Source organism: Typopeltis vanoorti, chromosome 15, assembly GCF_054136105.1.
Source record: "Typopeltis vanoorti isolate ZY-2024b chromosome 15, IOZ_Tvanoo_1.0, whole genome shotgun sequence".
Classification (NCBI taxonomy): Eukaryota; Metazoa; Arthropoda; class Arachnida; order Uropygi; family Thelyphonidae; genus Typopeltis; species Typopeltis vanoorti.
In genome coordinates, this window is record NC_143563.1 from 69,318,653 (window position 1) to 69,341,725 (window position 23,073).

General features: G+C 35.0%; 1 protein-coding gene across 1 annotated transcript in view; it reads left to right on the forward strand.

Moving 5' to 3' along the window:
* LOC150098856 (myosin-2 essential light chain-like) overlaps positions 1–23,073 on the forward strand; it is a 101,156-nt gene that overhangs the window by 68,065 nt on the left and 10,018 nt on the right. The window contains exon 5 of the mRNA XM_090405084.1: positions 2,264–2,341. Coding sequence (XP_090261210.1) covers positions 2,264–2,341 — 78 coding nt within the window. The remainder of the gene's footprint in view (positions 1–2,263; positions 2,342–23,073) is intronic.

Genomic DNA, 23,073 nt, shown 5'->3' on the forward strand with positions numbered 1-23,073 from the left:
ATAGATTTAACTTCCATGCGTTTAAATTATTAGTTTTGGTTTCATAATGCGTATTGTTGGCACTTGCGATGTGCACGTTATCGATGTTATTTTGTCAAGATGAAATGTGAAGCATTAAAAAAAAAGTTATGTACTTACTGGAGTTGGAGAGTTGTCACTTTTTAGAAATTTTACTGTGGTTTAAAATTATTAAGTGCTGTGTTTTGTAAAGACATTCTCGTAACTCTAATGGAGACGACACGTCAGCCATTATACATAACTTTTGGCTTGCCACTTTCATGGAGTGTGCATGCTCGCCGAGGAGTTTGATGGGTGATTGACAGCTGACAGAGAGTGTTAGGTATCAAACCGAACGCTCAGTTTGATACCGGATATTCAGAGGATAAAGAAAAGGAGAGCTAATGGAAGTTTAAGAATGGCAAAATTTTGTTCTTAGGAAATTAAGTTTTTATGTGATAGTCAGGGGGGGGGGGGATATTAATAGAAGATTCCGAAAAAGGAATCGTAGAATTGTGAGCCTTTAAAGTGGAAGAGTTAAGACTGTAAATAAGTATTGGTAAATAAAAGAAAATATTGTGATTGGCGTTCTGTAGGAATGTTCAAGGAAACGCTGATTGAAATTTTCATCTGTTTTAAGGGTGTCGGATCTATCTGTTATTTCTGTTATAAATGGAGATGGAATTTACCAACTTAGATAAAGCAGTAGAAGAAACTTTTTTTGCTGGTACAAACCTTAACAAAAATTTAAATGCATGAGGTAAGATTACCCATACTTTGGTGAATTCAGAATATCTTACTTCAGAGTCGGGAGGAATAGTGTGTGCAACATAAGGGTGATGAGAAAGGATTCTATGGAAAAAAAGAAGAGAATCTTATATCGTCAGAAAAAGGCCTTAACAAAGAAATGACTATGAACATTTTGTTATTGTGTAAACAAGGTGTTTAGTCTAATAGATGTGATTAAGTATATGTTAAACAAACCAGTAATAGAATGAGTCAGAGAATGGGTGATCTCTAAAGTGTAAGTCTATCTTAAAATGCCTTGGATTCAGTTAATTTTGTAGTTATGTAATTTTAATTGAAGTGTATATATTGTTTTTGTTTTATTAAATGTGTGTATTTGGTCTTGAGTTAGTGATTTTTCGGATTCTGAAAGAAATAGTAAAAAGTCATTGCACCAATCGAAATTGAACCCTTGTGCATATAATTAAAAACACTCTGAAATTAGAAAATTGTTATTGAGAAAATCTCGTAACAAATGGGGATTGATAATAAATAAATTAATAAATAATCCCCCTCTTTATAACAATTGGTAACAGAAATCAAATCTCTTTACAACAAGGGTAATTGAAAGACAACTTCAGCAAGAAATTGATCATGTTTCTCTACAAACTCTTAGTAATGGGTTCAAGTTTTCATCAGAAAAAAAACCTGTGTGCACTTCTGTCAAAAATGCACTCTTCATCCAGATCCTGAATTAAGAGTGAGATGAACTGTTATTCCAGTAGCTACAGAAGCCAAGTTCTTGGGACTCATCTTTGAAAGAAAACTTACATTCCTTGCACATATTCGTCAAGTAAAAGAAAAGTGCAAGAGTGAATCTCCTTTGCACTCTATCCTCTACTTGAGTGGAGTCCTGATTGATCTTCATTGCTTCGTCTTTATCCTGCACTTGTATGTTCAAAGTTGGATAATGGGTCTTAAGTCTATGTTTCTGCAAGGAGGCAGAATAACTTGCAATGGTTGGATCCCATCCATCATCAGGGTATAAGGATAGCTGCTGATGACTTTCGCACATCACTCACTCAAAGTCTTTATGTTGAAGCAAATGTACCAGTTCTATCACTTAGACAGAAACAGTTGACTCTTAATTATGTCCTAAAGATAATCTCTTTCAGATCATCTTACATGGATTAGTCTCTTCTCTCTGTGTTGAGAAGCTCAATATCAGATACATCAGACTGCCATATGTTTCATAGTTGTCTGCCTCCTCTTTCCCATCCCTCAAAAAAAAAAAAAAAAAAAAAGTTGAAATTGTATAGATTTTATAAGTGTCCCAAATTTTGGTAGATTGTTGAGGCAATGATAATTGAATGACTTACTGAAGAAATGGCATTATAAACATTACTGTACTTTAAACATTTGTGTAGAATAATCAAAATTCATAATGTAACCCAGTATATTAGTCCACAAACATTTCAGACACCACTATTCTGTATGACTTGAATCTGATTTATTTTATTTTTTGTTATTAATTTTTAAGGAGAAAAACTAACAGATGATGAAGTAGAACAGTTGTTGACTGGCCAAGAGGATTCCCAAGGAAATGTACATTATGAAGGTGAGTTAAATAATTTATATACTTTTCGTAAGTCCAGTTAGTACCACTGCTGTCCTGCTTATTTGAAATACATATTTCCTTGTTTTGTTATATTTTATAAGGTTAACTAAGAAAGTTTTTGTATTCTTTAATTCCATTAAATTCCTTAGAAATGTTCAAGACATCAATGGCAACTATAGCAAGCCTTTTGAAATGGAAAGAGGTGTGTGTGTCAAAACTTCATACTTTCATAGATGACTTTTAACATATATTTAGAATGTATAATGAACTTAACCTTCGAAAATAGTGGTATTGGAATTATAGTTGGTGGTGGTAAAGGGGGGGGGGGTTTGGCAACCTTAGATTTGTCCATGATGCCGACCTAATCAGGTACAAGAATTAGCAGACAGTTTCTAAGGCACTTAGCATTTATAGATTAAAGATCAGTATTCATAAATCAAAAACTGTTTTCAGGCAAAAAACCTATGAAAATCTCAGTTAATAATGAAAAATTGGAAGAAGTAGAAAAATTCACTTAATTAGAAAGTGTACAACACATAGATAGCCGGTCTAAACATGATATTAAAGCACACATTATTAAAGCAACTGTTGCCCTTTAGAAGAGGGTATGTATACAACAGTGGCGTCGCGTGCCAGTTTCAGTTGGGTGTACTGTCGTGTGGGTTATGCAACTTGCACTGCAAATTTCACATCAATTTAACCATATGCATGAGCATCCACAGAAAATTTTCTGGGGGGGGGGGGGGGGGGGCAAAGCTTGGAGACAAATAATTACATCAATAAATTTTTATAATTATTGATGTAATTAAATAATTACATTAATAAACATCTTTTAGCATTTTTTGATGTAATTATTTGTCGATGTAAACTATAAATACATTATTTCATTTTGCAGAGATTTTAATGATCTTTAATTCTTAGAAAAAGGTGTTCGGAAATAATACAATTTTTAGCACAATTTCGTATATAAAAAAAAAATGACTGGCATATTTTATTAAAAATCAACTAATTAATTAATCCCAAAATCCTAAATTAAATTATTTCAGTTTAAAAGCAAAAAAATCATAACACTAACGAGTAAAATAATATTAAATTACATACACTTACCTTTTAAAAATGTATTTCTCTGTTTAAATCTGTTTCACTATAAATTTGCAATTCACACTTCACTCAGTGATTCACTAGACACAGAGAACAATCGAACACTCGTCGCTGTTCACAACAGTAATGAACATTTTTTTCACAAATCAGAAAAGGATGAACCAAAAACAGGAACACGTGCTTTATTGCTGCGATAAAACACTGGTTCTATGGCTACTCCGCCGTGGGCTGGAACAGGCCAACCCATAATAAAATTTTAAAACAGAAAAAGCATCCCATGGTCGAAGGTGTAAGGTTACATATCTCAATCACTTTACAATTATCATTTGTGGGATTTTTTACGCGATCCCAGGGGAAGTCCCCCCCCCCCTGCGGACACACTTCACTATATGATTGCATTTTTATTGATGTATGAAAGTTTAAGAGTGCATAGGGCATCAGCACTCATCTTAATTGGTCCAATGCAATTAATTGCAGGATAACTTTGAAACCTTCTGCAGTGGGATAACAATTGGTTTGTTTTAGGATTTATTAGAAAACAATGAAGGAGAATGTTATACAGTCATACCCCGAAGTTATGCGGTAGGTGGGACCAACAAAAAGCGCGTAAGTTAGCGTAACTCGGGGTATAATTTTGCATGTAATTTATATATACAAACATACAAAATATTAGTTAATTGGGACCAAAGGTTTACAAAAACGCCTATTTTTTTTTTTTTAAGAAATATAATCATAATTGTAGTTTTTTTGCACATAAAAAATAGAAAGTTATATTGATGTCGGTGGTTTCATTAAATCTGATAGATTCGTCTGATGGCATAATGTCTTTTTCTTGTCACGCAAAATTTCTTCATAGCAAGCTAATGATTTTTTTATTCCTTGCCTTGTGGCTACAATTCGTTCCTCGTTAGAATCTATGTTCTCCAAAATCTGTAAACCTTTCTTTTATTATTGTTCTTACTGTGGATTCCTGTAGATCGAACTTCTTTGCTAGCACACAATTTTCATTCCGCCTTCAAAATCTTTAATAATGTTGAGTTTTGTTTTCCAAAGTCAATGTTTTTCTTTTCTTGCTAGCTGTAGAAGAATCGGACTTGCTTCTTTTGGACGACATTATTGTTTTTTTTATGTGATAAAATTTTTATCAAGAACATAACATTAAACAATCGCAAGGTTTGTAGACTATAAAAATTGTGTATGAATGGAGACCGTGCGAAATACGTCGGTGCTTGTTCCCAGCATGTGCGACACTGGCGAATGCACCAGGCACCGGAAAGATATGACTAGTGGTGAGGCATGAAGCAGGACAGGAATACGTACATATAAGAAACCACGTAACTCCAGATTCGCGTAAGTCAGGGTATGACTGTATTTGGTTGGTATATTTGAAATACTAAAAGATGAAAATATGTGAACCATCATTTATAAGACATGAGAATAGGAAATGAAAGGAAAGAATAAGTGTGAGTAGAAATACTTTCATTAATGCTAAATGAATTATTAATAATAAACATTTATAATAGGTGTGTCCTATAAGTTGCTGGGTAGAGCGAATAAAACGAGCCTATAAAGTCTAGACATGAATAAGTGAATTTAATAATTTTAGTTTAATTGTTTATCCAAGTGTAAGCAAACAAAGTTTGCACCTGAAGTATCTTCAGGACTGAGGCAACTCATGGTAAAGGTGGACCAAACACTCACCACTCCTTGATTCAGTATCTCCCATAATGCAAAGCACATCTCCTTGCGGAAATGTATAATGCTATGCATTAAGGGAAGGGCCACTACCCACACCTGTTTTGACCTTTATTGAGTGGCTCCCTCTTATCAGTGGGAGCCAGACCCAGAAGTGGTGATACTAAGGCAGAAGCAATGGAGAAGTTATATTTACCTATACGAGTTGCCAAAAGGTGTACCACCTTATTATTAAATTATTCTGGATTTAGAGAAAGATGTTGGAAGTTTTTTCCCACTTGGTTAGACTATAATAAATTTAGTTCAATCCTTTATCCAAGTGTATGCAAACAAAGTTTGCACCTGAAGTATCTTCAGGACTGAGGCAACTTGCAAAGGTGGACTAAGCTCTCATCACTCCTTGCCTCAGTATCGCCTATAATACAATAAAGGTCAAAACCGGTTTGGTTAGTGGCCCTTCCCTTAACGCATAGCATTATACTTTGCATTATGGGAGATACTGAGACATGGAGTGATGAGAGCTTGGTTCACCTTTACCACGAGCTGCCTCAGTCCTGAAGATACTTCAGGTGCAAACTTTGTTTGCTTACACTTGGATAAAGGATTAAACTAAATTTATTTATAGTCTAACCAAGTGGGAAAAAACTTACAAGGAGACAGAGTATGGTAGGAATAAATATGGTTTGATGGAGCAGCCAATCATGTTGTAAAATTTGTTGCCCATGTTATGTGTTTCTCTGGTTTGTGTATATTTTGCTCGGTTTTCCAAGAATTTTCTTTTGTTTACTGAGACTCAGTGTACATAACATCCGATCATTATAGAAATTATCCACACTTTCGGGAATCCTACATTCATTAGTTTTTTGTAGTATAAGCGGTTCGTCTGTCTTATCAATCTCACATGTGCTGGTATTTTTTTGTAGATCAACAACGTTGTTGGATCCTACTTCGTCTTAATCTGTACCTTGGATCCGACATGTTATTTACTATGATGTTCTTAACCTAAAAATAGTTGCTAGTTGGTTTCTAATTCAAATATAGAGAAAATTTATATTTAAAGACTGCACCACTCTATATCTGAATTAGTTCAAGAATTGAAGAAAAATCAACCCTCAACTATTTCTCTTTAATATATATACTGGCCGAGTATATTTGACTTACTTAATTTACCCGCTTTGGTTCGAATATTTTATGAATGGTGCAGTAAAAGAGATTCAGGCAAAATACAACTTTTGATTAACAAAAACAAACATTTAATATAAGCTATATAACACATACATAAATTCTACTTCTAAATTTAAACAATAAAAACAAGTCAAACATTAAGCCAAGTCAATCACATTAGTTCAACCTCCCAAGCCTTCACATACACTTTCTCAGCTTCTGAGTTACAAAGTTCCTACACATATATAAATATAATAGAACTTCCTATCTAATCAGTTTTCACACACTTCTCAGTCATGCTATAAGTTCAAAATATCACAGGCACTAATAGTTGAAAATATCTCTCTAACAATTCTTAACTTCAACTCTCAATCACGAAGAGTTTCCACAGTTGAGGTTAGGTTAAGCGTAGCGTAATTAACACTCAATTCTTCAAGCATTGAAATAATACACTAAGATAGTCCTTACCGGAAATAGTTCCTAGTACATCAAATACGTTGTGAGCAAACTTTTAAATTATTTTTATTTCACTTAAGAACACATCTACAAGACTTATCCACAGTTATAATTAAAACACTATCAATCGTGCTTCAGAAATCCAGACATCGACTGCAGGGTACTTCAACTATCCTTGTTACCATTCATAAACTAATTAAAACACTGTGCGGTTCTCCTTAGGGCAAATCGGAAATAAGCCGCAATTCTAGACCAACTGGGTTTGTTCAGAATTCTTCCTTGAACGTCCAGCTTTTTATATTATCTGATTACAGCATCAATTTCCCTTTTATTATTACTGCTGGCTTCACTTTCAGCTAACTATAAAATTCACTTCATCCTTGCTCACTTATAAAAATTATCCTCTTAACTCCTGCCCTTAAGAACCTTTCATTTACTTCTACTTCTCTAGTTTATGCCCTTGCTTCCTTTCACTTCCAAGTTTCCGTCCCAACTCTCTCTTGTTACCTCTTATATTTCTTTATTATTCTTTTTCCAGCCCTCGCTCTGTTCCACTCGTGCTCGTTTATTTCACGCGTTTCCATGACAACAAATAAACTTAAACATTTTAGCTAACGTTACATAAGGTTATACCACTACATTCAGTTATTACATAACGTTAAACTTTCACAAACAAGAATAAATAGAATATTTGCATTTCAATAAATGCGTAATTAAATTACAAATACAAGTTCTTATAATATTGACATAACAGTAAATAAAAAAGCTTAATAATATTTAATACAGAATCTTATTACTATTAACACATATCTTTGATTAAACAATTAAATATTAGATATAATTAAGGTAATTACATGATATCAAATTATAATTTAAGTTATTTACATTAAATAATATTTACAAATGTAGCCTTTGTGATGGAAGATCATGTTGGATTCTGAAGCAAATAATAATTACTCTAATATCTACATAATCAGAATCCAACAAAGGCTTACTCTTCCTTTGAAAAATTTTTCTTTAAAGAAAAATTTTTCACACTAGACTCACAAGTGGAGAAAATTGACTTCTTATCTCCCTTCCAAGATCTTAAGTAGCACTTAGTTTGAATATAATTGGATATTTTATTACAGTTGTATATGCTTTTCTGCATCTCTCCACTTGAGTTCTTGTTGTTTTTATCATAAGGAGAATTCTGATTGCTACACTTATAATGTGATATTGTCCTTTCAGGGTAGAAGTTCTGTTCTCTGTTACTAACTTTTATCCTCAGTTGTCTATCATTTTGGTAATTTGTTTCTTTTGTCCTAGTTCTGTTATATAGACTAGTCACCCTGGCACAATTTACCTCAACTGTTGTTTGTTCCTTATTGATAACTTCAGGTTCAGGTTTGGCTATTAGTTGTTGAGAATGTTCATCAGTATTACAATTTGATTTTGGTAGATAAGGCATAACAGACTGTGTTACTATTCTCCACAGTTGATTCAATTACAGACAGCTCCACATTATTTGTGGCAAATCCTTTCTCAGGTACATGAAACCTTTCTCTCTGCCTCCTTGTTCTATTATGCATATAATTGCCATTTGTTCTGACACTTATTTTCCTGCCCATTAGGCATACTTCCCTTTTAAAAAAATCACAGGAGAACTGATATCTTTCTAAGAAATTTGTTCCCAATATGATGTGGGAGCTTATGTCAGCGGTTGAGGGGATGATAAGTAAGTCTTGCCAGACACTTAGTTTAAATTCTGGTAGGTAGATTCTTGCTCGAACCTTTTCATATGCTACAAAGTTTGAATCTGAAAGAGAAGTAATTCTTACAGGTTGTCTAAGTTTGGTAATATTATTCCTTAATTTATGTCTTATACCTTGGAGACAGTCTTTTCTAATAGTTGAAGCATTACATCCTGTATCTAATAAAATATTACACTTAGAACCTAGGATTTCTCCTCTAACTCTCATCATTCTTTCATTAGGTCCTTGGTGTTTCTGCATTCTATTATATCCTCTGTGGGGTATGTATCCAAATTTTGAGTCCCATCTGTTATTAGAGTAGTTTCCTTTGTTATAGAAACAATTCCTGGCATAATGTCCAACTTTCTTGCAATTATAACATTTTGGAGGATCTCTTTGTTTTGTCTCTGTCTTAGATTGAGGGATAATAGACATCTGTTGTTTGACATTATCTAGCCCTTGAATTACCTTATCTAGACTAGCTAAAATGGGTTGATTTTGTTTTTCCACTTCATGTTTAATTATCTCATTAATTTTATCAGTTGTGAGGTTTTGGTTTTCTTCAGACTTCAAAGTAATAGCTGATAATTGTCTCACAACCTCATTAAGACTATCCATTATTGGCTGATTTAACCTATTTACTTCCTGGTGAATTAGGGTTTTCACTTCTGTCATCAGCCTTTTGTCAAATTGCTCTTTACCTTCAGTTATGCAATTAATACTACTTGGATTTTCTCCAATGTTCTTTCCCTTTCCATCCTTATTTTTCTTTTCAACTTCAGATTGGTTCAAGGAACAACCAGTCTTATTTACAACATTTACAAGACCTACACTGGTTGAGGGATAAAGATCTCCTAACATTTGTTCTTTTTCCTTGACACTTTCGAGACACTCTTCTAAGGTGGAAATTTTCTTCTTATAAGCTGTTTCTCTTAATTCTTGCCTAACACCTTGTCTAAATTGTTGGAATATAGCCCAATCTAAGTGTGGTTTATCCTCATTAGTCACATTTAAACTGTTGGCTAGTGTCAACAAACGATTGTGAAAATCAGTAACAGTTTCTTTATCTTTTTGTAAAACTCTCTGTAACTTCCATAAATTTGGGCCAATACTTCTTAATTTTGAGAACTGAGAAATAAGATTGTCCTTAAATATTTGATAATCAAATGTATCCTTGAGAATTGGAGATGAGTTAAAATATGCTTTAGCCTTGCCTATTAATTTACTTCTGAGTAAAATTAACAGTTGAAAATCCGTCCAATTTGCTGTTTCTCTAAGTTTTTCAACATAAGTAAAAAAAAAACAGTACATTATCTGATTCTTCACCTGAAAACTGGGGAAAAACCTGTTGTGGGTTCACTGTATGAAAAAATTCACTATCTTCCATTTTAGAACTTGATGAAACAGCCATATTATTCTATTAACAACAACTTTAAAAAAATTAGAATTCTAAAATAACTTCTATTTTTGCCTGATTCTAGTTTACAACCAATTCACTTGATTCACTCAATTTACCTTCAAATTCCTTTACTATTACAAATTTTAATACTTAATATTACAATCTATTTTAGTGAAATCAAATCCTGTCAACTGCGCCATTTGTCGGATCCAACTTCGTCTTAATCTGTACCTTGGATCCGACATGTTAAATACTAGAACGCTAAGAATTTGATCCGCGGCGCCCTCTTTACATCTTTTTAAAGGGCGCAAAGGTGCATGCATGTTGAAAGCACACCCGGGCTATTAACACGAATGTGACACAATGGTTACACGTTGAAAAGGGCCTCTTCATGAAGCATTGGTGTATTGTGTGTAATTTTAGGACTCAGGCGAAGTCTGCAAACAATCAGGGGAGTCTTTAACGAGAATAAATGCAAAAATGTGATATCGGTGATACTGATATTCCGCACACCCGGAATATTCACCCCTGGTATGCAACCACTTTGGAAGGATAATAAACTACAGCTGAATACAAGACTACCTCATCAACACCCATCCTTGTTAACTTTGTCTTACTACACAGATGTGAGAGTTGGACATTGCTAAAAGAAGATGAGAAAAGGCTGCTGGCCTTTGAGATGAAGTGCTGCAGAATCCTTTTGAAGATACAATACATGGCATGCATAAAATGACTAGGATGAAAGGAAAATCCTCTCCATTGCCAGAACACAAGAAAATATCATCACTAAAATACATTGAAAACATCTCCAATGGCTGGGCCACATGGCTATATTTACTTAAATAGCACTAGAAGGCTTCTTGCTTAAAAAAAAAAAAAAAAAAAACATCGGGTGAAACCTAGAATCACCTGGATAGATGTTAGAAAAGGACTATTCTTTGTTCTCCACCTTAAGGAGATCCTGAGACAAACACCTGGAGAGGTTGTCACCTTTATAGTGCCCCAACATTCTATATAGACTATGGGTAAAGAAGAATTCCATTAAATACTCAGAATTGTTTGCAAACCCAGGTACAGCTATTTATGAGCAGCAGCAGCATGTGGTATACCTCTAGAAAGAAAAAAAAATTTTCTCATTTTTTTTTAAAACTAAATTGGAAATTATTCATGATACAAAAAAAATATAAGTTAGTCATAATAAATGACTGGATTCCAAATGAATCATTTCCCCATACACCATGCATGCACACCAGCCAAGAAAGCCCTCTTCCCTAACAAAAAAAAAAAAAAAAAGCTTGATATCATCTGCACTACAAAAATTTTAGATGCTGCACTACAAAAATTTAAATTGCTTTCAAACATGCTCATGCTTGAGTACAGTACATCTGTTTTCAGAGATGAAGGGATTACTGAATCAGCTTTGCATCTTCTGGAAATGAAGCCTCCCACTTGCTTTCAAATCTTGAAACGCTGAATGTATAATTGCTGATCCAAAAGTAGTTCTAGATACCCTTGGAAGAGTTTTGCAACAATATTGGCAATATCTGCCTACTCCCTTCCTGGTGCTAAAATAGCAAACATTTAATTATCTTCTTTGAGTGGTCTTGAACATCTAACAACAGGCTGTTCAGGAAAGAACTCAAGCTACTTGGTGTTGAGCAGGTTCCATACTTTAGGACAGATCATATTCATTGAGATGGTTAAACATTTGTTACTTTGGCTCTGCCTTTATAACAATTTTTTGTTAGGATGAATTGCTAGATTCCTGGCAAATGGCCAGGAATCTAATTATTGCATTTTTTTGGAGCCATCTTGTATTGCAAGCTTGTGTAAGATCTTTTGAAAAAAATATTAACGTTTGTTTTTTGGGTTTCAGGAAAGCAACAACCCTTTCCCAAGACAACTGGCTTCTGTAAAGATCATTCAACATTAGACCATTTAGTTACACTGAAACATCTATGGGAGATGCTTTCCTTAAAATTAAAACTACTTAGTATCAGTTTTGTTTGATGGGAAGAAAGCATAATTCTAAGACCTACGCAACTTTGATATGGGGGGGTACCCCTCTCTCTTCGTCAAAAATTTTGTTGTCCAATCAAACTTTTCAAGTCTGAGAGTATCTACTCTTTCCCCCGATTGTGAAAATTGAAAAATAACTCGGAATAGAATGGCTTCCTCCACCTTTAAGCATTTCTCTGTATTAATAATTTGACTACCTTTCTGTATAAGAAGTGTAAATGGGTTGTTTCCCAAAAGACTGCGTGCTTTTGCCACAAACATAATCATATAGATCCCGAATTAAGACAGTGACAAATAATAATCTCAGTTGTAACAGAGGCAGAGTTTTTATCTCACATACACCACCTGATGCTTCTCATCCATATCAAGCATTATCTGATCAAAAATTTGGTTTCAATTAGACCTTTCGACAAGTATGCAAAATTAGGTCAAAGCTGTATTTTTTTCAGTGCTTAAGTTGCACTCTGACTTTTGATATTTGCTCATTGGATATTTACAAAAGTATTACCACCAATTGATAGAGCTCACCATTTTGTTATTGCAAGAACTAGATCATGATTGTTTTAACAGTACATTTTTTGGGACAGTATGCTGCATCGGCACTTTTATTGACAGTGACATACAAGAAAGCCCTCTTCCCTAACAAATTTGTAATATTCAGTCATTTTTTACACTTTTACCTAGTATATGGAATTTATATTTTTCATCACATCAGTTTGTTCTAGCTATAGAATTTTTTTAACATATTTGCTTTATAAAATTGTCATATACATTTTACTTATTTTTTTATATACTTTATGCTGTTCTTATTCGAAAAAATATAAGAAATAATTTTTTAGTTTTAAATTTTTCCTGCTAGCAAAGAATGATTACCGGCAACTATTATTACCAAAAAAAAAAAAAAAAAAGGCACTAGTGTTTTGCAATAACAAAATGATAAGCAAAAATTGAGCTAATTTGAGTAATATTGTTTTTCATGGTGGAGATGGGTGTAATTATCAGGTCTGTTCGTGTTTGTACAATATAGTGATGCTTTACAATTTTCTTTGTGCACTCTTTCCATAAGCAACCTTTTAGCTTGTTTGGTTGATTAGTTTACACTCGCCAATCAATAGACTATAGATTTATGAAAGATGAACTTCATTGCTTGGTTTAAAATTACCACTATGCTTATTGGAGGCTTCAAAAAGTTCTGTACTTCATCTCTTAGAGCAGGGTTTCTAGTGTGTCTAGAACTCGATCACAGTACTGGAGTATAACAGGTTCACAGCCTTTTGTGTGATTTGCATTAAATATATATTTTCAGATATTTATTTTTAAATATGTATTATATATTTTTATTAAATATATATGCAAATCTCAATCCTAAAAAATAATCCTAATGCGATATGTGTTATATCACATTAGGAATTATTTTTTCAAATGCTGTATTTAGTCATTTTCAGTCTTAGGGTCAAAACCAGTTGGTGAACAGTTGTGTGTGCATGCACACACACACACACAATAATTAGACCATTTTATGTGCAGAAATGAATTAAAAATGATATACAGGAAAACCTTGCTTAATGTGATCAATTAATGTGCACTGAGTGAAATCATGCTAAGCAAATACAATAAAGAATGGGAATAATTATAATTCATCCATCAGTTAGCATAAATTTGAAAAAAAAAAATAAGCTATATTAGGGGATAAAATCATTGAACTGAAAAATTAATTACTTAAATTTTTATTTAATGTCTGAACATTTGATTGAGCTACTTTTTTTACAAAAAAAAAATAAAAGTAAAGATGTTTCAATAGTGTTAGACTTTTTCATCTTGTCATGCAGTTTGCGATAACTGGCAATCACTTTATCAAGATTTCAGTGGATGTTGAAGCTTCATTCCATAACAGGATCAGCATTAAACAAAATTTCCTTAGCATGCTCACTGTGATTGAAAACTAGCTCAAGTTCTTTTGCAGTTAGCTTCTTAGTCACAACATTCTATTCTTGTGTGCACTTGTTATCTTCTTCATATGGCACTTGTATTACTAGCACCTTTCATGTCTCTTTATGACTTCCAGCTTTTCCTCTAACAATTACTTTTCTTCTCTTTTTATTACTGCCGCTTTTTTTTTTCAGTTTTTCTATTTTCCATATCAGGGGTTGAATATAATAAAGCCTTATAGATATCTAAATTAAAGCAAAATGAAGGAAAAGTGATTGAGCAAGAGAACAGAGTTTGTATGTGCTCTTACAATGATAGCTTTGAGTCAACTGCTGAGTGTTGCCAGCCACCGTCTGCAGCACTGCCCACTGGCTGCTATATTGACAAGTGTCACCACTCGCTGCAAATTGGCGACAAAAAATTTTGTGTAACGTAAAATTTCATATGCCGTTAAAAAAAAAAAAAAAAAGTCGTTAACTGATTAGTCACTCAGTTAAAGTGGGAAATTGTATCCACTCCATTGTGCTAAGTGATTATCGTGCATATCAAATTCACATTAAGCGAGGTTTCCCTGTAGTTACTCCTCTCTGGCTGAATGAAATTCGATATTTAGGGTTAAAATTTGTTTCAATTTTGGTTTCACTGTAGGTTTATTTTAATGACAAAACAATATTACCTGTTGCATGATTTTTGTGGCAGTAAATTGTGTTACTTTTTTTTTTTAATATTAATTTTTTTTTTTTTATATACATTACTCTTCCATGCAAGAAGCTACTAGGCCTATTAATAAATGCCACATATGGACTGGGATCAAGAGCTGGAGGTTGTAGTTCTTGATGAATACTTCATGGGGAAGTTTGTTCACAGAACTGTGGTAGATGAAATGAAAGATAACTAAGAGTCAGTAGCTCAACTATAAAAGGATGTTGGGCAGCTGTTATTCATGTTACTGTAGGTTTATAAGAGATAGCAGGGAATAATGATTGATAGTTCTGCTGAACAGTACCCATGGAAATATCTCTAAAAGAGACAATGCATAAATTGACCATCCATGAGACAATAGGTGAAAAGTCTTATGGAGAGGGATTATCAGTCAAGCAAACCACTCAACTGTGAAGAGCACCTAGATTTTTTAGAGGTGTTTAGGCACACCATTCCAAATGTGAAACCAGGATTTCAAGGTAGGACAGATTTTGGATTTGTGCAGACCTGACTGATGATGAAATGTAACAACTTCAATGAAAAAGATAAGTTTTCTGGAATCTTAAGGATAGAGATGATTCTGACTGTTAAGTTGTGCATTGTCAAAGGTAAGCGGATGCCAAAGGGCATTTTTTGTTAGAAAAAAGGCAAAACTGTTTTAGAAACATTGAAAGGTACTAGATTATTGTCCCATTGAAGGATGTTGTTGAGAAAAGTTGAGGCAGTGTTTAGATCACTTATTATAGATATTGAAGCTTGAGATGTATGAAAACACCTGCGAGGTTTGTCATAAACAGGATGAGTGCTATCGTCAAGTCCTATACGAGGAAAAAGGTAGGTGAAAGCCTTGGGAAAGATGTGCATTAATAAGAGAATTGATTCTCCTATTCATGCACATCTTCCTCAGGAGTGTAAGTGCAATGGTAACTTCATGGATGAGCTAAGAGAAATTTGGCATTCCACTTTACAAAGGTGGGGGGGGGACAATTTGTTGAGATAGCAGGGAATAATGACATGAATAATAACTTCTCAACAAAGTTATCTCTGCTGAGAGATAACTTTGTTGAGAAACCCTCTCAAAATGCATTGGAAATATCAAGTGCACTGTTTCTCAAAACCTTTCCATTTCATGTATCCAGAAGCGGGTGATGTAGGCAATGAGAGCTGCTATGGATCTTGATTGACAAATCCATATTTGTGGTCACTGATAAGTTGAATTTTTGAGATGTCAAAGAAGTAGACTGTTGATAACTTTCTCTATTAATTTAAATAACACAGGTGAAAGTGTTACATTGGTAATTTGCTGATTGATTCTTATCAACTTTTTTTTTTTTTTTGGAATTGATCGTATATGGGCTAGTTTCCATGCTGTAGAGTGGAGCAGAGTATAATGTAGTGTATAAATGATAAAGAATAGGTTCTTAAGCACAATTGGTGTGATTCTATCTGGACCAAAAGTCCTTTTTTGGTATTCAAGTTGTTCAAGATTCTTCTAATAGGTTTCTGGCAGAAGGCCACAGAAAGCGTGCAAAGCAAATTACCTCCTCCTTTAATTGGAACATTGCATTCAAGAATTGAATATGAAGAATGATGCCAGGAGTTCAGCTTTATCTTTAGGTGATGTTATAATACTACCATTTGGTGGGTGAAAAAAAGGTGGAAGCAAAGATGAACAGAAGTTGTGCCCAACAGGTCTTTCATGGGACCAGATGGTGTAACTAACTTCTGTTGGCATAGATGGCAAGTTTTCTACATTTAGCCCTTTCAAAGTCAGACAGTGATGTTAATGCTGACTTTATACATGCTGCAAGCTTCAGCGTAGGCTATGAATGATCCTGGAGATTTTTCAAGCCTCTTATGATAGGCTGTTTTCTTTTGACTACCCAGGCAACTTTTTGATATATAATAGGAATTTTGAACAGATTGGGATATGAAGGCCTTTGTTCCAACATGGATAGTTTCTGTAACAAGATAAATTACAAATATCTGGATCTAGAGAATGGAAACGGTAGTTAAGTCTTGGGGTTCTTCCCACTTTGCATTGTTGTAGTGCCAAAGTACATGAGATTGTAAATGGCTGAGAGGATGGCATTCCACTAGAGAGGAAACCAATGGGATTGTGACCTGAATTATGAACAGGAGTGATCATCTCAACAGTGTACCTGGAAGGAGAACTGAATAAGAAATGATTCAGTGTTTGGTGAGTAGAGAGGATTGTCAAGAATGATGGTTGGGAGATGAAAATTTTGCTTTGCCATTGCTTGCAGCAAATACCTTTGCTCTTCCAACTTGACTGGTGGAGTTGTAAAGAGGGAGTCAAAGTTTTGGACATTTAAGTCAAGGAAGATGTCTTCATTTTTAAGGAGTTTGGATTACAGGAAAGCATGTTTCAAAGATAAATGGGAGATATCAGAATTGGGGGAACTGTAGAGCAGATGAATAATACATAATGAGGCAAGGAATATGTAGGCTGCAGTTGCTGTGGTAGAGATTTGAGCTTCAGTCAAAACAAGATCAGGTTTGGATATCTGTAGATGATTATACATATCATTTAGGTTTGGTGTTTATACCATGAATTTTGGTGAAGTAAATGTGGAAGAATTGTTTTGTAAGATATTTTGAATTTTTTGTGGGGAGGGGGGCATTTCTTGAGAGAAAGTTTTAACTGCAGTAATATTTATTTATGCTTGCTTTCATGTTAATATTTCAAAGGTGAAAAAGAGCAGGTGAACATACTGTGGGAGGAGATAGATTCTTAGACATAGTGCTCTTACAGAGAGCATCTAATTTCCTTGACAGTGCCCCTTTCACATACCATTATACAGCCTTCATTCAAGTGCGAATTGGTAGTATAGACAGCAGCAAGATTCTGTGCTAGCCAATTAGGAAACCTCTGAAATGTGTGTTAACATCTTGTTCAGTCTCGTGTGTTATCTGCCAATCAGCATGCAGAACAGCTTTATTACTGCATCTTGTGAAAAGATTGGAGAGCTTCCCTCACAGCATGTTTGGCATCTCCCTGACAGGTATCACAGTTCATTTTGTAAGAGCGTGGGGGGGGGGGGGGAAGACAACCTGTGTTTTAAGGACCAAACTTGTTAACAGCCATGTCTCACTTCTAGTCTCCAATAAGGAAAGTGGTGGTGGTGGTGGTTCACTAGTCAGTGGACATTACCACATAGTGTTGCAGGAATGCTGTTTTAAAAAGCACATTTTATAATCATCTGATCATTCTTCTGTGTGCATTTCATTATTTTTTTTGAAACCCTTGGCATTAATATCCTGGAATAATTCTACCATAGCATTGTTTTTCTCTACTAATTCCATGAATAATTTCTACCCTTCATTATAGGAAAATTAATTCCCATTGCAGCACTGAATTTGTGTCTGCATTGAATTTGAAATTATTTGTGATTATACATAAGTCCCAAAAGTAATTGCATTTTTTGAAATAGAATAAATTTCAAAAAACTGTTAAGAATGTATTTTGTATAAAATTGAAATTACATATATTCATATACAGCTAATCAAGTATTAAACTGCACACAGTTAAAAACTGATCTGTTAAAAGCTTTTTTGATAAAAGAATTCTTAAAACCATTTGATTAAAAGGTGGATTTAATATGTCATAATTCTTTCTGTAAAAGTTTGTCTGAAGAACATAAAGAATGAGCATGATGTACTAAAGTCTTAATAGTTCCAGAATTTTGACTCAGATGATGATGATGATGATGAGATTCAATGTTGATATAACAGACTGTATAAGTCTTCTTTCAAAAAATTGAAAATTGTTGACAATGAATTAGATCTAAAAAGGTGAATTGGTTATTTACTACTTCTTATGGTTATCGCTGCCTCTTCCAATAGAGAAGAAATCACTTGCATTCCTATCCCTTATGTGCAAAGTATTCCTGAACACGCAGTGAAAGTTATATAAATTAAATGGATATTCAGCACATCGTTTCAAAGCTGAATACAGAAAGTATGAAAGTTTCATGCAAAAATTGACCAGAGAGCTTGCGGGAATACACTTGCCACCATGCTGTGAGTTTGCCCCAATCGAACCTAATAGGAAGCACGAATGCTCAAAGCACCCATATATTCACCTCCTATTAGTCCATTTTGATAATGTTTCACTGGTCTGGTCTGACAGCTGTTTCAAACTCATTGGTTTTCATCCGAGATCAGGCAGAAACCTAAGAGAGCAAAAACACTCAGTACTAGGGAACTCTAAGCGTCGGAGAGAGGTATTTTATTTAAGTGAACTCGAAGTGTCGGTGTGTTAAGTATTTATCAAAATAAAGAGCCAAAAGGCTTCACTTTGGCGATGCAGAATTATATAAATTAAGTGGATATTAAATCCAACATCATTTCAAAGCCGAATACAGAAACTATAAAAGCTTCATGCAAAAATTGACCAGAGAGCTTGTGGGAATACAAACACAGTGAGTTTTAAAATCACTGAATATTTCTGTTGCCATTTGCTCCATCAGAAAAAACTCCACCTTTCTTGCTTCTAAAGACAAGATTCCTCCTCTGTGGTTTCCAGGCATCTCCCAGATTCCTTGCTTTTGTTATTTGGGCAAGCTGGAGGACCTTTTATTCCTCTAAAAGAACACAAGTCTTATATTAAATATCATGAGTTGGAACATTCTGGACTTCTAAGCATGCTATCTGCACTAAACATAATTTATTGGAACAAGACAAGAGAGTCCATAAGTCATTTCCTCATAGAACACCTTTATAAAGAAATTATTAAAACACTTAAGGAATTGAACAACGTAGTTAAGAATATAAATTAAATTATACTTTAATAAATATTTCTGATATTTCGGCAGCGTCACGTTGCCATTTTCAAAAGGGACTTACAAAAAAAGGCACGTGCACGTAGGCACTACACCAGGTAGGTCTAGGGGAAGTGGTTGGTCTTTAGTGGAGCGGATAAGGGATGCCAATTTTCTGTAAGGTCTGTAACAGTAGGTCAGGTCATGTTTTTTTTAAGATTTCGGTAATCTTTTCCGAGATGCCTCGGATATAGGGAATGGTGATGGATTTAGAGTAATCCTTGTTGTGTGAGGGGGGGGGGGGGATCTGTGGTTTGTAGGTTCTAGTATTTTTTGGATTTTTTTTGGGGAGGGTAGCCATTGGCTGAGAAAGTGTTGAGGATGTGATTTAGTTCAGTGTTTAGGGCCAAGTCGTTTGAACAGGTTAGTTTAGCCCTGTTGTATAGTGTTTTGACCACTCCATATTGTTGTGAGGTGGGGGGATTATTGGTGAATGTATCTGCATGTATGGGTGGGTTTTCTGTAAACTAAGAAAACCAAGGTTCCATTAGGCTGGCGGGTGACTATAAAAAAGAACTCTGCTGTCTTTCCAAAACTTGCTACCAACACCGTAATCAACCTTTCTTCAGTCACCCTGAAGCGTTCAACGCACTTTCACGTGGCTACAACTTCGGCATTGCTCCCAATAAAATACCTAGTGAGGATATTATGATCCAGATCGAACGCGGAATCCACCACCTTCCACATCAAGTTGCCAATAGTGTAAGACTGGATGTAGCTTGTGTCCTCTCCAAAGCAAGACCACCAAAAATCAACATATCCAAAAAGGAATATAAAGCTCTACAGGAAATGAGGAATAATAAAGAATTAGTTATCACCAAAGTGGATAAGGGAAATGCAACTGTAACACTTAACCAAGAGGACTACACAGGTAAGCTGAATGCTCTTTTATTAGATCGGTCTACTTACCTCCCTATCGAATACAATCCCACCAACTTTCAAATTAGAAAACTTCACAGGCTCCTTAAGAAAGTCACTTCTTGGCCTATAGAAGATTAAAGCTTAAAGCTGTTTAACTCTATACCCCCCCCCCCCCCGTATTTACGGACTCCCAAAAATACATAAAGAAAATTTGCCATTACGTCCCATAGTGGATGGCATTGATTCCCCCACATACAAATTAGCTAAACATTTGGCCAAAGAACTCACACACTATACTGGCAACACACCATCACACATAAAAAAACTCAGCCCACTTCAAAGCCAGCATAGAAAACCTTACACTCCAACGTACTGACATAATGGTCAGCTTTGACGTCTCCTCTTTATTCACAAATGTCCCACTCAAGGAAACTTTAGAGCTAATCCAAACTAAATTTTCTCCCCATATCTCAGCTTTATTTCAGTTCACAATGAACTCAGGCTATTTCGTTTGGCAGGGAAAATTCTACAAACAAATAGAGGGGAAAGCCATGGGTTCACCACTCTCCCCACCCTTGGCCAATTTCTTTATGGAGACCTTTGAAGAAAAAGCCTTAGCCTCTGCCCCACAAAAACCAACCATATGGCTTCGCTATGTTGATGATGTGTTCGCTATTTGGCCACATGGCTCTGAAACACTTCTCTCCTTCTTACCACACATAAACAACCAACACCCTAGAATCAAGTTCACCCTGGAAAAAGGAAAACAACAGCCTCCCTTTCCTAGACACACTAGTCACCCACCAGCCTAATGGAACCTTGGTTTTCTCAGTTTACAGAAAACCCACCCGTACAGGCAGATACATTCACCAACAATTCCACCCTCCTCACAACAATATGGAGTGGTGAAAACACTATACAACAGAGCTAAACTAATCTGTTCAAACGACTTGGCACTAAACACTGAACTAAATCACATCCTCAACACTTTCTCAGCCAATGGCTACCCCCCCCCCCCAAAAAAAAAAAAATCCAAAAAATATTAGAACCTACAAACCACAGATCCTCTCCCCCCTCCACATCAAGGATTACTCTAAATCCATCACCATTCCCTACATCTGAGGCACCTCGGAAAAGATTACCAAAATCTTAAAAAAACATGACCTGACCTCCTGTTGTAGACCTTACAGAAAATTGGCATCCCTTATCTGCTCCACTAAAGCCCAACCACTTCCCCTAGACCTACCTGGTGTATACCAGGTCCCTTGCAGTTGTAAACTGTCTTACTTTGACCAAACAGGCAGGACAGCGAATATCAGAATTTCTGAACACAAGGACTACATCTGTTTTTACAAGTACAGCCATTCTGGTCTTGCAGACCATGCTCTGGATACATGCCACAGAATACGGTGGAGGAAAGCTACAGTGATACACCATAGCAAATACAAATTCAAAAGACTATTTATGGAATCAGCCTCAGCCCTAAGAAACTCTCCAAACCTCAACAAATTTGGTTGTATGCGACTGCCCTAAACTTGGGAGGCTTACATCAGCAGACCTTCAGCCCAACAGCCAAGAACACCTACTTAGCCCACTAGAGGGCACCATCAGGACTTCTAGGAGAACAATAGCTTCATCTCTTCATTCTCAATTACTGTGTTGTAGTGCCTACGTGCACGTGCCTTTTTTTGTAAGTTCCTTTTGAAAATGGCAACGTGACATTGCCGAAATATTGGAAATATTTATTAAAGTATAATTTAATTTATATTCTTAACTACGTTGTTCAATTCCTTAAATGTTTTAATAATGCATAACCAATGTATAAGCCTGTCTACGAAAATTTATAAAGAAATATGTGAAACTTTATTGTCCTAACTTAAACAGATCGCATGGCCTACATCTTTACCCTTGGTGGGAAATAAGAAAGATTAGCAGATTTAAAAAGTACTAACTTTGTATACATAGATATATATGTATGGAGAGATGTATTTTCCGTAAATGAACTTGAAGTGTCGGTGCGTAAAGTATTTATCAAAATAAAGAGCCAAAAGGCTTCACTATATATAATATATATATATATATTAAGTTCTGAAGGCTGTTGAAAAAAGCTCTGAGATGAAGGAAAGATTGCTGTAAAAGAAATGATAAATGTGACATGAAAACTGGAGAAAAAGATATCCTTGATATATGGAGTAATTACTTTAAAAAATGAAACAAGCAGTGACAGCACAGTAGTAAAAAACACTCAGCAGGCATGCAATCCAGAATACATATCCATACTTGAAGTAGAAAAAGTCATCAAAAGCCTGAAATGTGGAAAGGCAGCTGGAGTAGATGATATTCGACCAGAAATGCTCAAGTACGGAGGTATAAAAGTCTTACAGTGGCTGCACTGCATAGATCAGAAGGCCTGGATGGAGGGATGAATTCCAGAATATTGGAATAGAGTTCTCTCATGGTATCCATATATAAAAAGAGAAAAAACCTGCTTCTCACTCCTTGAATGTGAGAATTACAAAAGTATTTCTCTACTGAGTGTTCCTGATAGGATTTATGCCAGTATACTTGAGAAAGAAACGGTTTAGAAGGATTGTGGCAGAGAAGCTTGGTGAAGAACAAGCTGGATTCAGGCCAAATAGAGGCTGTCAGGATCAGATTTTCACTTTGACAAATAGTTGAGAAATCATGGGAATATAACAAAGATCTGTATTTAAATTTTGCATATTTAGAAAAGGCATATGACAAAATGCCAAGAGAGAGAGAGAGAGAGAAGCTATTCAAGACACTACAGTTATATGGTGTCAATGGGGTATTATATCAAGCAACACT